General features: G+C 37.1%; 1 protein-coding gene and 1 long non-coding RNA gene across 11 annotated transcripts in view; one reads left to right on the forward strand and one right to left on the reverse strand.

Moving 5' to 3' along the window:
- Positions 1 to 153: 153 nt before the first annotated feature.
- Positions 154 to 15,793, reverse strand: bnip2 (BCL2 interacting protein 2). Of its 9 annotated transcripts, none has more exons than XR_015777094.1 (12): positions 14,768 to 15,792; positions 10,080 to 10,175; positions 9,881 to 9,948; positions 8,774 to 8,950; positions 6,510 to 6,692; positions 5,703 to 5,805; positions 5,495 to 5,626; positions 5,325 to 5,411; positions 5,133 to 5,231; positions 3,382 to 3,438; positions 2,336 to 2,892; positions 154 to 860 (listed from the first exon to the last, which is right to left on the reverse strand). XR_015777094.1 is itself a non-coding variant. In XM_088080573.1 (12 exons), exons 2-12 carry the CDS (start codon positions 15,127 to 15,129, stop codon positions 803 to 805), a joined length of 1,422 nt encoding a protein of 473 aa, XP_087936699.1. In that variant the 5' UTR covers positions 15,130 to 15,158; positions 15,407 to 15,793; the 3' UTR covers positions 154 to 802. The 9 variants fall into 9 exon arrangements, 5 of the variants coding, with proteins under 5 accessions (XP_087936699.1, XP_087936700.1, XP_087936701.1 ...); XR_015777095.1 differs by having other exon boundaries at positions 3,403 to 3,438; positions 14,768 to 15,791; XM_088080573.1 differs by lacking the exon at positions 2,336 to 2,892 and having other exon boundaries at positions 14,768 to 15,158; positions 15,407 to 15,793.
- The window catches only part of LOC148189245 (uncharacterized), a 52,024-nt gene continuing 50,986 nt past the window's right edge, over positions 15,744 to 16,781 (forward strand). For both annotated transcript variants that reach the window (XR_015777099.1, XR_015777098.1), the window contains exon 1: positions 15,744 to 15,883. This is a non-coding gene — a long non-coding RNA (uncharacterized LOC148189245). The remainder of the gene's footprint in view (positions 15,884 to 16,781) is intronic.

The raw sequence follows: 16,781 nt of genomic DNA on the forward strand, positions 1-16,781 counted from the left end.
ACAAAGCAAAGCTGGTGATTATTATTTAAATATTGTCAAACCATACTTGGTGTCAGGTCACTATATGTTTTCAGTACTGCCATATACATCTATTTATCTTATTACATGGGAAAACTGGTTCTAAATGTTATTAAAAAAAACACAAAACAATGATGTGGATCCATGACTTTACTTGGAGAAAATGTTACATTAAGACCTACATCTTTGCTTTAGATTGTTGCTCTCACAAATGTCCTCCCTCCACAGGTCAGAGGGCAAGTGAGGGGCAAAAACATAAAAACTTTATTTTCCCCAGGCAGGATTTTGATAGAGAACGTCAGCAGTGAACAGTGAAAAAAAAAAAAAAAGGTGCTGTCAAAACTTGTTCTATGAAATGCCATTCAACGGGTCAGAGACCTAAAATGCAGTTTTAAAATCAGAGCAACCATAAAAATATATTAATTTCTCTCCATTGTCACCTTTTGAATATAAATATATATTTAATGTAATAAAGCAGAACATGCATCGACCATTTGTAACAGAGTGCCTTAAATAACGTGTAGATAAACCAGTAACTAGAGAACACCAAGAAGCTAAGTTTGACATGATATACAGGCAGTAAATAATAAAAATAATAATAAAAAAAAAGATTAAAAACGTTTCAGACAGCATGTGGAAAAAACGCTGAAGATCAAGCTGTAAAAGTTCCACAATGTAACAGGCAGCACAGTTTCAAGAAGGCACTTTCTTGATGCAAAGGGCTGAGTCTCCAGTCATAAACACAAGAAACACTCTCCTCCATGTCTTGCAGTGCGAGCCAGGGTCACTCTGGAACTGCAGCAGCTGCGATATCCACTTTGCCGTGCATGTCCTGGTCGATTCTGTGGACAAATTTGACAGCCATCAGACATCTGTGAGACTGGGGTCAGCCACCTAACAGGGCTATGATATCTGATGACAAAATCAGGCTACTACACTACTCATATACACACTTATCACATAATAACATCCTGAAAAGTGATAATTACCTTTATACCATTACAAAGGCAATTCATTGTGTGAGAGAATATTTCTACTTCACTGACTTACCGGACTTATTTTCAGCATTCAAATAAATAAATGCGTAATTTGAAACACATTGTGCCTAACATCATCCATGCTCATTTCACTAAAAGCACCGTACATATCACCACCAATATCAGTTGTATTATTGTAGTTATTTCTTTCCTTGAAACCTTGCAAGACAAATGCACTGTGTACTTAATATGTACTGCTGAACACCAAAATACATGTAATGGCACAGGCTGCCTTATTACCACCAGCACACAGTTGTGAGAATACTGTATGTAGACTCTTTGCAATCTTTATATCTTAACAATAGCCATGTGATCAGTGCAACCATTGTGCTTAAAGCTCCAGTGTGCAGGATTTAGGGGGATATATTGGCAGAAATGAAATATTATATTTCCTTTAGTGTAGAATCACCTGAAAAGAAGTATAATTTAATGAGACGTTAGATGTCTAGGGAGCAGGTTGTTGTCCATAGAGTCCCTCATATTTCTACAGTAGCCCAGAACAGACAAACCAAACACTGACTCTAGATGTTTGTGCTTCGGCCCCTCTGCAACAAGCCAAACAGCATCGGAAAAACACTGATTTTTGACATTTTATTCAGTGTATTTACTGGTTTAACCCTTTGAAACCTGAGCAAATTGGCTTGATTTCTTTCAAATACATGGAACGAAGGTAATGAGCAATTTTACCAGAAATAACCCCAAAATTTGAAAGAAATTTGTAAAAAGCCCACAAAAGAAAATGTACTGAAATTAAAAGAAAAGTAAAGATGTAATTTTAGATAGTTATAAATAAAGCATTCTTGATATTTTTCTCTAGTCATTTGATGATTGTTTTAAAGCTTAAAGTTTTAGGTCATTTTCTTGTCATCTTTCAATATCTTTTTTTTTGCAATTTGCATTTCATACCAAGTTGCTGAATGACTTTTTTCCATGTCTTTAAAAGAACTTGAAGTTTTAAATATGGTGTCTGATTGCTGTGCAAGAAAATGTATGTCCATCCAGATTTTAAAGGCTTAAATCAAAGGAAGAGAACTTTGTGGATAATTCGGCTCCTGTTAAAAACCTCATGTATGTTTGGATCTTAACTTATCAGAGACATGGGCAAGCACACATTAGCAGTTTACTTTTTTTAATTTTATTATTGCAAAACTGCTTTATTTAGTGGTTTTAACGTTTTTAATCAGCTAGTCAGTTTGTCTTAGTCAGGAGACTTCAGATAATTCTGCTCCCAGTAAAAACCTGAACAGTGAACCCTAAAGCAATCCTAATTGGGAACTTACGTTTGGCACATGGGAGAAGTCTGCAATCTTCACTAAATCCGTTTCCATTCTGCTCCTTTAAAATGTGACATTTTTCCGGCAGTGTTTGAGGTTGTGGTGCATTTGTCTTGCAAGTTTGTTTATCAACTTAGAAACTCATGCACCTAACAACACAAGTGCAACTAATTGTGGCAGTGTTGTATTTGCACAATACCGAGTCTCTCCTACAGCCCTGTGGTTATTACTTTTCGAACATGCCACAATATTTCTGCACATGTACAACCACACACTCACTACTTATCAGCAGTGAGCAGACGATTTGTGTGTGCATGAGAGAGGCTGACGAAAGGTTTGTGGTCATTTCTAAACATCAGCAGGGAGTGGGTTTGCAGTGAGTCATGCAAAGAGCCGTGAGAGTGGACAAGCAGAGTGCTGAGGGGAACCATGTGAGGGCATGGTTACAGTGCGACCACAAAACCACAGTGACTAGGACCAGCTACTTCCCAGTTCTTCTACTTCATTCAGCAGCACAAACATGAAAACAACTTACCCAACATCAACCACATCAAAATCTAAACCTGTTTTTTAAAAAGGACACATGCATGTAAGTGCCACTTGGCGCCTCATGTGAAAACAGCACCTCAGGTATAAAATGAGCTTCAGAGGTACGTTTTAAACCACATACAGATAGCTGATATTATTTTGAGGTGATAAATAGAGAACAAAATTCAACAAGAACTGACTTTGAAATGAACTTCACAGAATTGGCTCAGAAATAGGATTCAGTTAAAACAATCACCAAGCCACCTATTTTTGGAAACCAATCAAACAGCTTCTCAGCATGCTTTTGAGGGAACATCCGAAATCTACTGAGAGGAAATGTGGGACATTTTGGAAAGGGAAAGTTGCTAAATTTGTGGCCAGAAGGTAACAGCAAATCGTCCAACTCCAAACACGCGGGACAGAGTGAGGTGTATTGGTGCATTTCTGGAAGCCAACAGATTATTTTGTTGTTAGTTTTGTGAAATGCAAAAAAGAAAAGAAAAGAAAAAAAAGCTGAAACTGACCCTGGGTGAAAGTGCATATACCTTTTACGGCTTTTCTTATTTTTTTCTTCGTCAAACCTTAAGGGGGGGGGCAGGGAAAGGGAGTTAAGGAAAGGAGAATTACACAGCCAGCAGCATCCAGACATCCAAAAGAGACAAAACATTTGATGAGATGCATTCGTGCTGATGTCTTTTTTTAAATGCCACGAGGAGATGAGAGCCGCCTCAGGTTAAGCCACATCACAGAAAAATAACAGCATGAGCCGTTTCTCAGCATGAGCTCAATAGTTCTGCACATCAGCAAAGGTTAATACAAGGAAACGATGAATGTATTCTTCAATAACTGATATAGAAGACGTTTCTCTCAGTAATGTTGACACTTGTTGAACGTTTTTAAGAACTTAAGATAGTGCACAAGACTATATTATACTCTAAATGTGTATTTATATTATGTTTTAATCACATTTTCTGCAAATTATGTTTATTTTACCTTGTTTTCTTATATTGTATGGTATTGTACTGTATTGTGAAACACTCTGTAACTAGTTTAGAAAAAGAAAGAAAAAGAAAATGTTTACATAGTTGTCATATGCATTTGGATATTTTCTGCTTCAGAATGCATACACTGTAAGTAAGGCAATTGTGTTCATGGGCAGAGAGTGTCCATGATTTAAGAAAATGACTGAATATTAGGGTTTTGAAAGAAGATAAATTGTGCAAAATATCAAGTGAGTCAGAATCTTCACCACCAACATCTACATCTACGTCTACACTAACCACACAAGAAAAGCAGAATGCTGCTGCAGCACCACCTACAGATGAAATGCAACCCCATTTTACAATCAGTCAGAGCTGATACTGAGTATGCACAAATTATTACTAGAATACCTACATGAAGCAATTAAAAGAAAAACAGGAAAACATATCAAAGTATATATTTTCTTCTTTTACGAATCATTGCTATTTTTTACAAAGTTTAATGGCAATTGGATGACATCTGTGAAAAGGAAGAAATGGAAGGTGACCTCTACAGGTGTGGTCATGGGTTATTTATTTCCTAATTCTAGTGAGCAGCCATGTATTGCTCCACTGCACAGCTGGAAAATCTGCAGTCACCTGGCCGAATTTCTATGGAAACAAAACAAGTCTCTCGTCATTTCCACCAAAGAACCACACTAATATGTAACATGAATTTTTAAGTGTCAGGATTGATCACTAGCATCTTTTTTATCACAAATCAGATAATCAGACAGTTTTGCCTTTTGTATGGACTTTTGTCCTTTATTAACCCTTTGAAACCTGAGCAAACTGGTTTGATTTCCCTCAAAAACATCACTGGAAGGTAACAAACCACTAAACAAGATATGGCCCAAAAATGGGCGAAAAAAATGTTAGAAAGTTACAAGAAAAATACCTGAAAATTTACTTAAAAAAGGGTAAAGAAGAAGAAAGAAAAAGGTAAAAAAAAAAAAGGTTTCATTTTTCCTTTTTTTAAAAAAAATAATTTTATATAAATAATGGTCCCTTCTTCTACTTCTTTTCACCTTTTATTAATTTTGTGCAATTTGTGGTACATTTCTTGCTGAGTCGGTGATTGCCTTTCTTCCCAGTGTTTTAAAAAGAAACCAAACTAATCTGCTCAGGTTTCAAAGGATAAAGCAGCACATAAAAAGCGTCTGAATTCAGCGCAAGAAAACTGAAGTAGATCCAGGTTTAAGAAGGTTAAAAAAAAACTGGAAAAGTGCAAATGTTTTTAAACAGAGCGTACTTACTGTTTGATACAATCCGGTATGGACACATATTCCATTGGAACCAGTTCTGCGAGGTCTGTCAAGCTGAACACATATTTGATTTTCTGACTAAATTTGGAGCTGTGAAAAAAGAAGCAAGGAAATGTCAGAATTAAAGGTTATTAAGGAAGATTTTAATGTCATTATTCTAGCAACTTTAAACATTAAAGTCACCTTATGAAAGGTTTTGTGAGTGCCAGCAGGGTGCGAATAAACCAAGAGGGATGGACTATTATCAAAGACTTCAAGTTCTTTCTTAATCTGTACAAAAAAAGGAGAGAAACCTTCAACAATTCTATTCCATGACCATCTGTTGCTTCTGTATCTTTTGTTAACTCACTCACCTCCTATCAATCTGCTGATAACATTTTCTGAGCCAGCCGACGGTTGGCATCTTTTTCCGAGAAGTCGCCCCATTCAAATACACAATCATATAGTTCTCTGCGACCAAAAGCTCCAGTGTGCCGATGACATACCTGCAGGAAAATTTCATTAGCGCTGCTCCTGAAAATGTTCGCTCATGAGGCCAGAGGAAATCAAATAAACACTCACTTGAATAAATTGTCCATGATGTATCTGTAATTTGGTTGATTGCTCTCAGGCATAAAGCACACAGCGAACACAATTATGGCATTCAAACCATCTCCATAGTAACCTGCAGTGGAAAAATCAAACATTAAAAACTGATGTTTCAGGAGAGAAACACTATTTTCATTGTCAGAATGGTTTTTATGCATCATATTTTGTGTAAATACAGACTGATCAAACACATGTGATGCAGCTTGTTCATGAAGGATCACAGATGTTCTTACAGTGCCTTGCAAAAGTATTCTATTTTGTTGCATTACAATCTGTAATTTATATGGAATTTTACAGTTTTAATTTGTTTTTTTTTTTGTAATGGACCTAACCAGAACAGTCGAAATTGGTGAAGTGAAATTAAAAAGAAAATGTTATTAAAAATTCTGAAAAATAAAATAAACCTTGCTCAGTATTGCTGCAAACTCTGGGGCCTTTCAGAACAGATGTATACCAACTAAGGTCATGTGACATTCAGATTGCACACAGGTAGTCTTTATTTAACAAATTATGTGACTTTTGAAGATGATTGGTATTTTTCATTTTTCATTATTTTATTTTTCTGCCTTTTTTTCCCCAACATGACCTTTTCATTTTACTTCACTAATTTTGATTATTCTGTGTAGGTCCGTAACAAAAAATCCCAATAAAAATCCATTTTAATTACAGGTTGTATTGCAACGAAATAGGAAAAACACCAAGGGGGGTGAATAGCTTTGCAAAGCATTGTACATAATTGTATTTGTATGTGTGTGCCAAATTTGACATAATGCTGCTGACCTCCATGGCTGATAACCCTTTTATAAGGTTCAATGGCCTTCATGTCCACTCTGTGTTCCTGGTCTCCGATTCGAAACACCCTCCAGCGTCGTCCCTCCTCCCTCTCGTCCGAGGCGGAGTACTCCTGCACTGACTCCACACCTTTCTGCAGTAGCTCTGTGGTTTTCGGCTTGGGAAGATCATCTAAAAAGGAGGGGAGGCAATATAAACTCACAGCTTGGATGCTACGCCCCCTGGATGTGAGGGGCTGTCTGGTGATGTCAACCTAAATCTGTTTTAATCAAATCATTTATTATTTTTAGATCACTCAATGAACTTTTCAATCACATGCATTTCAATCAACATGACATTTGTTTTTTTTCTTTTTTTTGTACCTGGACAGCATGCTTTCTCTCTCAATCAGCACCGAAAATCACATCTCAACTTCCATTTCTCCCGTCACTTAAAGTCAGCATTAACAGTGACCTGATTAAATTTCCTTGGGGGACACCCCTGCTACTGTTCCCCTCATGAGACACTAATGTGTCCAAAAAACACTGCTGAAATCCCAGTGGACCTCTGTGCATCTTTTGTGGATGTAAAGCTGCATGATGTGCACAATGTCCAATTCTGCACATCATGCAGACTTGAAGCAGTGTGGTGTACATCAAGCATGCAACAAACAGAAATTAAGTGAAGTGCAATCAAATCACATCAGAACACATTTAATGAGGATCTCTTAGATTTGGTATTTTACAAGAACAGGACGCTCACAAACACATTAATTACTTGTTGTTTCTTCTTTAGAGCACTGTATGATTTACATATAAATATTGAGCATGGGAATGACTAGTAAGATGTTTATGAAATCTGAAATCATCAATGAAATGAATCATTTAGAATCCCGCGATGTAAGATTTAAAAATCCAAATGTAATGTATCTCCAATTTAAGGCTGAATTCATGATGCTATGGATGAATTTATTGTGTCATTTCTTGTGATGCCTTGTAAAATCTGACACAATGAATGAGTCATTACTAATGACGTGTGTAATGTAAAATGTAAAACTGGCAAACATCTGAGAACTGTAGCATCACTGTGCAGATTAAACCACTTCTTAACTGACAAGTTGATTGTTTTCTTAAACATGGGAAAATTTCAAGGAAAGGAAAAATGACATGCACAAAAACGTCAACTGAAAATGAAGTGTATGAAACACAAAAACCTCCAAATGATTTGTTTGAACAACTGAAGACAGAACAGAATCTGGACGATAGGAGCTGATTGACTCATGGGTGGCAGAGTGAAACGGGGGGGGGGACACCTTACCACAAGGGAGACAGAAACCTGTTGCTGGCCTGCAGCCTGTTTCCAGGCTGAGAATGGAAACAACTCTTCCAAGTGAAAAAGAGGAAGGCAGCAGTGTGGAAACACAAAAACGACAAAGCACATTTTCACTACACTTAAGGCAGTCAGCTGACGACCCAAAGCTGTAAAGTCAAGAAAGGAAAGTGCCGATAGAAAACCACGAAATACAAGACTGTTCAGATAAAACACTTGCTTTATGTTAGAAGCCAAGAAATACACAAGTGTCAAACTTTTCATCAATACATCACACAGGTGTGGACTTCATGTGGGTCCAAACTGAAAGCATCTTTGCATCTCTCACTTCATCTAGTCAATCTAAACTTTACTCTTTGAACGTTCAGTATTAAAGCCTCTGGGAGCCCAAATCACAAAAATATAATATTAATTCTTATAAATATAAATATATAATATAATTCTTAATATCTAATTTAGGGTCATACGCGCATAACAAAAAAAGCATCAAAAGTTATCAGAAATTAGTCTCAATACAAATTTGAAAACTTTCAATTTTAGTTTTTTCACAGTTTTCTGAAGCTGGGTTGATTTGGGCGCGGTTATCCCCATTCATATTGCGTAATATGGATGTTTGTCGTGGAGAGGAGAGACAGTTGACAAAGATGGAATACAAGGAGGTGTCAATCAAATTGTGATCTGCCACGCCCACACAGTCTGGAGAAATGCTATTATCCTCAAAATGAGCTGTTTTCAACTTGGTTTTCTAATAGTTGGGAACATTTATTTTCAATCAGATTTTTGTAGATACTTAATGAGACACTCAACTATAATATAAAACGTGCATTCTTACTATTTCAAGCCACGTTTCCAGAGGCTTTAACAAAACAAACAGGTTAACAGGGTTAAATTAAACTACGTATTAACATTGTTGTCATTGTAATCACATGATATCAAGTTCTTACCTTCCCATTCAAACTCGTTGCTGTTGTCTGAAGGTGTGTCTATGTCATCGAGGTCCAGCTCTGTGCTTTCATCCAGCTCGTCAGAGAGAAGGGAACCTTCACTGCGGTCGAGAGTCAGACTGATGTCCGGAGCAGCCAGCTTCTTCTTCGCCTTCTTGCCGTGGTCCATCGCATAGCCTAGGAGAGATGCATAATCATGAGTGGTTATACTGTTAGTCTGAACAATTGAAGGTTAGTTTGTTTAAATCTATTATACTGTATTACAATAATCAGTAGGTTCTGCCAATACTAACATGAGGCTTCTTTTTAATTGGCGTTACAAAAGTTAGGTGGTATAAGACAGTACAGTCTCTCTGTACAAAATCCCCTCTTTGTGTTCCTGTGCCTCCACAGCAAAGAAAACAGTCTGAGTCTAATTGAACTTTAGTATACAGTTTCACTGCATTCATGTGATGTGGGAAGATCACAGTTTTGGTGTTGGAGAGTCATTTGTCTGACTTTTTTGTGTTCATGTGTTTTGAGACGGTACAGTGGGAACATGGAAGGTACAAAGAAGTTGCATTTTAATGCCAAGGACGTTTAAACAAGAGGTTGATAGCCGTTTCCAGTTTACTCATGACAACAAGGAGCAAATAAAACAGATAAGGGAAGCTGTGATTTTAAACAATTGTATTTTAAACCACTAAAATATAGCTTTACCTGAGTTGTTATCAGGGTTTATGCTAAAAAAATAACTGATCCAGGTCACTCTACATGGACAGCAGTTAACATTAATACCATATTATACTTAACATGTGATCAAAAATTGATATTCAATACCCTAATTAATAAAGAAAATTCAGCAGTGACTTTTGCCCACCACGTTTATGCATTTATGACGTTAAGTTGGCAAATCATGTTTTAAAATATCTTCGAGTTGTTTTTTCAATATGAGGGGCTATTCACGTAAGCATGATGCAGCATTATGCACAACAGAAATGAATGAAGAGTAATTACAGCAACTCTCAAAATACATAAACATTTGGGTTTTAGCATAGACTTGAAAAATGTGAACATGTCCTTTAATATCATGAGGCCATGCACAGTTTGCTATTCTTTTTTCATTACCTGGGTCTGTCTCTTCAGAGGTTCCTGCAAAAAGCTCATCTTCCAGCTCCTCTTCCTCGGGCAGGGGCCTAATAATCAAACAGCAGGTGATTGTGCCTTCAATGGAATTATGCTTCATGCAACTTTCAAAATGCAAACATGTGATACAAAGCTGTGACCAATGATCAATAATGATTTACGACATTATGAGCGACAATACCGTGGAAAGTCCTCATCCTGCCACTCTTCCTTCAGCTCGACTCCTTCCATTCGTAGGCGAGCTTCTGTTGTGGCCACTGACTCCTGGCGCTCCAGGCTAGTAATAAAAACACAAAGACGGTTAAGCCATTTTTTATGTTTAATGATATTTAATTGCTGAAAAGGCTCTCTTGTACTACGAGTGTATTAAGATCAAGAGCAGAGCCAGCAAAGATTATCCGTGACAAACAAAAACCCAAACACATAATAAGCTGTCTGACAACAGCTGCTTGTGACTTGTACAATCCTCAAAGGATTATGGGAGAAATGCAGACCAGGAGTCGAAGGCGATTTTTGTTGTTGGGTTAATTTGTCTGCATATAACACAAAGTTAGTTCGTGGGTATGGATAGTGACAGTGATGGAACGCTTTTAGTTTGTTTATACACTTAACTAAAGCTGCACAAAAGCAGTTATGCACTCTGCAAATAAGGTTGGGGATATCTGTGTTATGAATAGGATAGGCTATGTTTAGAAATTGCAACACAATACTGGAAAAGTGTATTTGATTTTAAAGGATTCAATGCCATTTTTATAACTTTCTCAATATTTGATTTGTATGAACTGTACTAATGTGTAATGGTTATAATTCATTCCCCATGCGAGGCCAACAGCAGCCTTCACTGAGTCTCTCTGAACCTTAACAGGGCTCCTGCAGCTTACGGCAAGTTGGATTTAAGACTCTTTAAATTTTTTTTAATGCCACTTGGAAAGAAATTTAAGACCAGTTTTCTATTACCTACCTTATCTAATTACCAAAACTGAAGGACAACTTTATTTTGCCCAAATGTTCTTTGTGATATAAAACATTGCATTTTTTTGCCCAGTGAAAAAGTTAGATTATCTACATCAAATGCTGAAAAAACAACCTTTTCATAATGGAAAACATGGAAGACAATCAACATATTATCACATAAGTATCTAGTTTAACAACAAAAGTGGGAAAAATCTGGCATTTCTTGGCAAATTTGTACTTCTCGCTCTGCATGTGAGATTCCACTGCTTAGATTCCCATCATGACAACTTCAAGGGGAGAAATTTATTAAATTATTTAACAAAAATGGATGTTACCAATTCATTTTGATGTTTTAAAATTCAACGTCAGAAAAAATAATTCTGTGGATCCTATTCCCCATGTACGAGCATTTTGAAGACTTCTGAAAGATCAACTTAAATTATTTCAATGCAAATTAAGGCCTTATTTTAAGATTGATGAATTTAATGCTTTTTAAGATACATTTCTTTTAAGGATTAGCAGGTACTCTGCCTTTATAGGTTTAAATAGGTTTATTAAATGAATGTAAACAGATTCAACACTTTAACCTCAATTTATGTATTCATCTCTCTACAGAAGTATTAGTCTAACAAGATCTGTTTTGCAGTTGTCAGAGATTGTGAGTCATGTTCTGTTCATGTCAATTGCCTAATAAGTTTAACGACAACTTTTTCCACAAAATACTCAAAATGAATACAGCTTACTCATCAGTTTGCATTACTAAAGCCTTTAGTCACAATGCACAGAGCAGGGCAGAAGTAACATGGAATTAAACATGTCCCATGTCACTATTGCAGGAACTGTTTGCGAATATAAACACAGTTTTAGGTGCATTTTTATCTCCACTGCTTGACACACTGTTGGAAGTATTAACTGCAATCGTGAACACCTAGCCAAAGTTTGGTGGAAAGGCTCCCTCTGACTTTAAAGGTGAACCTTAAATTCCAAAAGTTACTATATAATAGTGATTTGTAACAGCTTTTCAAGCACTGTGGTTAACCCAACCGGTAAACTTAATATCATATCAAGTCAGTGAAAAAAGTGCTTTTCAGTATTTTTTTTTTTAGTCATAAAGAGTGAAATGAAGTTATTGCATTTTTAAAGAAACCGAATACTTGATTTGATATGATTTTATATTAGCAGATGTGATGCTGTACACAGCATCTAATGTATGTCACACACACACACACACACACACACACACACACACACACACACACACACACACACACACACACACACACACACACACCTGTGTACATGATATGTTGACAGGAGTATAATGTACTGAATTATGGACCCCAGGAAGATTAACTGGTGTCAGCTAATTGCAATCCTTTTGAATAAATAAATAAATAAATATGTTGCAGCAGCTACTGGACAGGTGCTTTGTGCTAAACAAAATATAATTCTGTCCTGCATCTTAATTGAGAGTCACCTCGCGAGTTTCAGCTCACAGCTGTCCACATAATCAGATCACTGGCTCCTTGAAAAGCTTACAAGCTTGTGTTAAGGGCTTAGTTTATAAACCATAAGGCTACTCACTAATGCTGATCATGGTATCTGTATCTTTGCTGTACAGAGCTCCCTTTGATGCATTAATCACATACACGACTGTATTTCTGCTCGCAGACACAAAAAAATTCCTGGCATTTCGTACTCAACATTTCAAAAAGTTTAGCTGTTTGCTTATGTATAGTGCTAATCCTTACATTACATATGAAATCCAACTGAGAGAGGTTGAAGTGCCACCAGAATGTGGTTTCTTGAAAAGAGACTCTTCCAGTCAAAGTGCACTGGAGACAGAGCTGCATATATGTGGAATCAGCCACATTAGGTAGTAAAATGTAAAAGATCCACGACAGTGAAAAACTATTTCATAAAGTTCTTAGTGGTGAGTTGAATTAAAGTGCTGGTCAGACTGGAAATTTTCACCTACATGTTTAATTAGACGTTATTATTTATGGTCATCAATCTTGATGGGAATACCATTTCTTGTTAACATCTTTGCAGCATGAGTCTCTTTTTGTCAACAACTTTTTCAGTGCAGTATCCACCCCCACAAACTCTTCTGACATCCCATCTTTATGATGAAAAGGGAGGAGAACCATAACTATACCAATACTTAATTGCAAGCTGGTTGGACCCACAGCAAGAAAGCCTTGAGTTCATGGTCTTGTTTGCAACAGTCTCTATGATACGATAATCTGTCTCTGTAAGATAAAGATCTGGGTGGTCTGTTTTGGCTTGAGTGAAGCACTCTCCGAGTTTAAATTTCTAATTCTTCTGTCAATAAAACTGTGAATTACTCCATATGAAGATTAAACAGCAGAAACACAATACATAGAAACACCTTGCCCTTTCATACACAGATCAACACAGTGGGCATTTCCAGGCAGTTAACCCTTTGGAACCTGAGCGAACTAGTTTGATCAGAATCTGAAACATGGTAGAAGGCAACTAACAAGTAACTAAAAAAGACATGGCTCAAAAGTTGGTAGAAAATTAATGAAAAAGCTACAAGAAAATTATCTGAAAATAAGCAAAAGAACATAAAATATATTAAAAGTAAAAAAAAGAAAAAAAAAAACCCACAATAACAAAAAAAATACCTAAAAAGTGCCGGGGGAAAAAAATCAGTATTTATTTATTGTTTGTATTTTTTTCTGAGACATAATTTTAGATATAAAATGCCTGTAATTAGATTGTGCAGCTGATTAGATTAAATTGTGCAGCTGTCTGCAGCTGTTACTTGCTATAACCTACAGAGGCTTGAGATAATGGCAGTTACACCTGTATAATACCACAAATAAAAAAAAAAAAAAGATAATAGCCATGCAAAACACTACATCACAAAGGCTATGGTTTCCAATTTTTGTTTAGATTGCGCCTCTTAAGTGTTGATCTATCTCTATGGCAATTTTTAACATCGTAGTCTGTAACAAAATAAGATGACATTGTACTGGTGATCCTGTTATTGTGTCCATCCCCTGTACAATGTTCAGGAAATACATGTCATACCAGCCTCAGTCTAGCCTCTACTCTTCCTGCTTTTCTGGCTAAGCTACAAATACAGGAAAATGTTAAAGGGTTTGAAAAGGATATGCCCTTCTTTTTTTGGTATTAATGTGTGTTTGTAAGTCAAACTACAGTACTGCGATCACTTGTTGCTAAAAAAAAAAATCAGGGATGCTGCCTTTGTCAATTACATTCCCAGTGCTATAAACACTCAACCTATAGACATCGGAAAAGCCAGTCACCAAATATTTTTTAGAAGCTAAAAATGCATCTGTTCACTCAAGCCTTTAACTAGCTCTGACTTTTTGAAACTCTCCTTTTTACACTTCAGACTGCTGCAACTCTATTTTGTTGTATCTTTCTGGAATGTATGATTTATGGTGTTATGTTATGATTTAAAACATTTTTTTGTTTTGTTTTGAACTGTTTTAAGTGTCACTTTATGCTGAACTGCCTTGCTGGCCTGTTTTATGTTTGTCTATTTTCATGTGAAGTACCTTCATTGTAAAGCACCTTGTGCTGCATTTCTTGTGTGAAAGGTGCTTGAATTTATTGTTATTATATACTTGAAAGCCTGTGTAAAGTCATGTTAAACAGTTAACTGGAATGGAAGGTCTTCATTTGAGGAGCTGAACACAGCAAATGGTGGCAATTAGCACTGACTGGTGTTGGCAATAACACTGCTGGCCTTTCTAACAACTTTCTAATCCAGCAATGTGGAAAACACTGACAGACACTTGAACAGAGGCAGTCATCTTGCTCAGGTGCTGGAGTCTGGGAGTACAGCATTCTTGCAATTGAGACATGAAACAAGACACTAGCTTATATTATTGGGCTAAACATATTCATTATACAGACCTTCCGATAGGTCCCGGTGGTGATCGTGGCTGCAGGAGGCTCACCGGGGACGAGCATGTTGCTCCCGGCTGTGTCTGCTCATTGTCTGGAGTTGTCCTTTCCTGTGGCGTACCTCTTGTTTTGGTCAGACTCTCTTGAAGTGCCTCTTCGCCATTTTCAATTGTAGAAGCGGTGCTATTTTCCAATTCCTCTAATTCCTCCTCGTCACCTTCTCCAGACACTCCAGAAGATGACGGACTGGATGTCTGTCTGTTTCCCAGCTGCTCATGAGTCCTGCTGGGTGTGCCAAAATCTGAGCTGCTATTGTTCAAACTCATATCACCCTTCAGCACCGCTTCGCTCTCAATCACATCCGATGCCATGAGTTTCTCCCGATGCCCTTGTGGAAGAGCTGATCGGAGGGAAAGAGTCAGGCAACGAGAAGTTAAAACAGCGATTTCCTAGTTAGCCCAAATCAGTCAAAGAGCTGAATGTGAATTACACAACTTCTTTAAAAGTTTGTGGCTAGCCTGCTAGCTCTCGTCCGCTACACAGCCCAGCCAATAGGTCTTGTTATTGTTGACAGCTAGCTATGCCAACTAACAGCAATCTTATTAACCAAACTGTGTTAAATGTCACACGGGGTGCGCAAATAGTCACCTTTTCTAAATGCGTCACAGTGCGTGAACTCGGGAGACCAAAAAGTACGCTAGCTTTGCATAAGTAGCGGTGCGCAGTGATCCTACTTATCAATTTCCTCCCTTCCTTCCTCCAAGTCAGAATGTTCTCCTGCGGACGTAACGTTAGTCACGCTAGCTCGTGCGCTACAGTTAGCTAACTAGCTGGCTAACTAACTTAGCCACAGCAAAAGGCAAGCTAATGTTGTCCATTTAGCGCCGGCGTTTATCTATAATATCCAACCAGTTGTCAACTACGACCCAACGATAGCACAACCGTTCTGTGGACGTATCTAAAGTATGCAGTCGGTGTCCGCTGATTTAACAAGCCGGCTCCACAGATACAAGTCTCCTCAACAGAGGACTGCTGTTTGCTAATAATGTTAGCCGGAGAATTCCGTTGTTACGTTTTCAGCTAGCAGTTAGCAAGCTGTGGAGTTGCCAGTTGTGTTTCCCCCAGGTTTGTATCTGAACTTTTTGCCTTCATCTCTAAAGCACAAAATACACACCAAATTATTATGATACACTTTTATTTTGGTGCATTATTTCTACTGTCTAAATGATAATGTTTATGACTGCCTCATCTTGCGAGGCAAAATGTTATTTTACTACTCTAAAATTTCACCTCTGTTCAGTGTCTCATATGTTGAAACAACCAAAACAAAATTGACAAAGTACTTTTATCTCCAAATGTATTTAAAATGTGTCTTATGGCTTGAGAAAGAGGCTTTGATAAAGGTTAATAGATAATACACGAGTCTAATGTTTCTGAGTGCTCAATGGAAAATGAGCAAACCTGGCACCCCTGCCAGATTTGGCTGTTCCGTGAACTGCAGGGGTGTCGCTGCAGAATCCGTTGATGTGCTTTGCAGCCAAAACTTTCCATTTCATCTCCTAAAAGTTTAATTTACATTTTCAAGTTTTAATCTATTCAACATAATTTTCAGTTATGTCTGTATTATCAGTTATAGGCTACTTGTTGAAAGTTGTAGTGGGTGTGTTACAGAGGTGGACAATAATTTAAGCAGACACATTTCCCGAAGTAGTCTAGCCAACATAAATACAATGTTGATGTATTGTACATAAATACTTCATATTGTGCGTTTTATACTTGTACTTCATTTTATTCCAGAATGAGGTAACCTTGTGTAAATTTCACTCCACTCCATTTAAATACAAGTGACCAATTAAACCAACGATCAGTTTATAAAGTAGGCCTGAGATGCTTTTTTTGTTGATTAAACCATCCAACAGCTGCCTACACAGTAGACTTATATAAGAAGTGGAAATTAGCTCAATTTGGACAAGTTACAATCTTAACATGCTGCTTACAATTATTAAATCAATATGAATAAATA

Source organism: Plectropomus leopardus, chromosome 7 (genome assembly GCF_026936395.1).
Source record: "Plectropomus leopardus strain MGB_pleo_1.0 chromosome 7, ASM2693639v1, whole genome shotgun sequence".
NCBI classification, from domain to species: Eukaryota; Metazoa; Chordata; class Actinopteri; order Perciformes; family Serranidae; genus Plectropomus; species Plectropomus leopardus.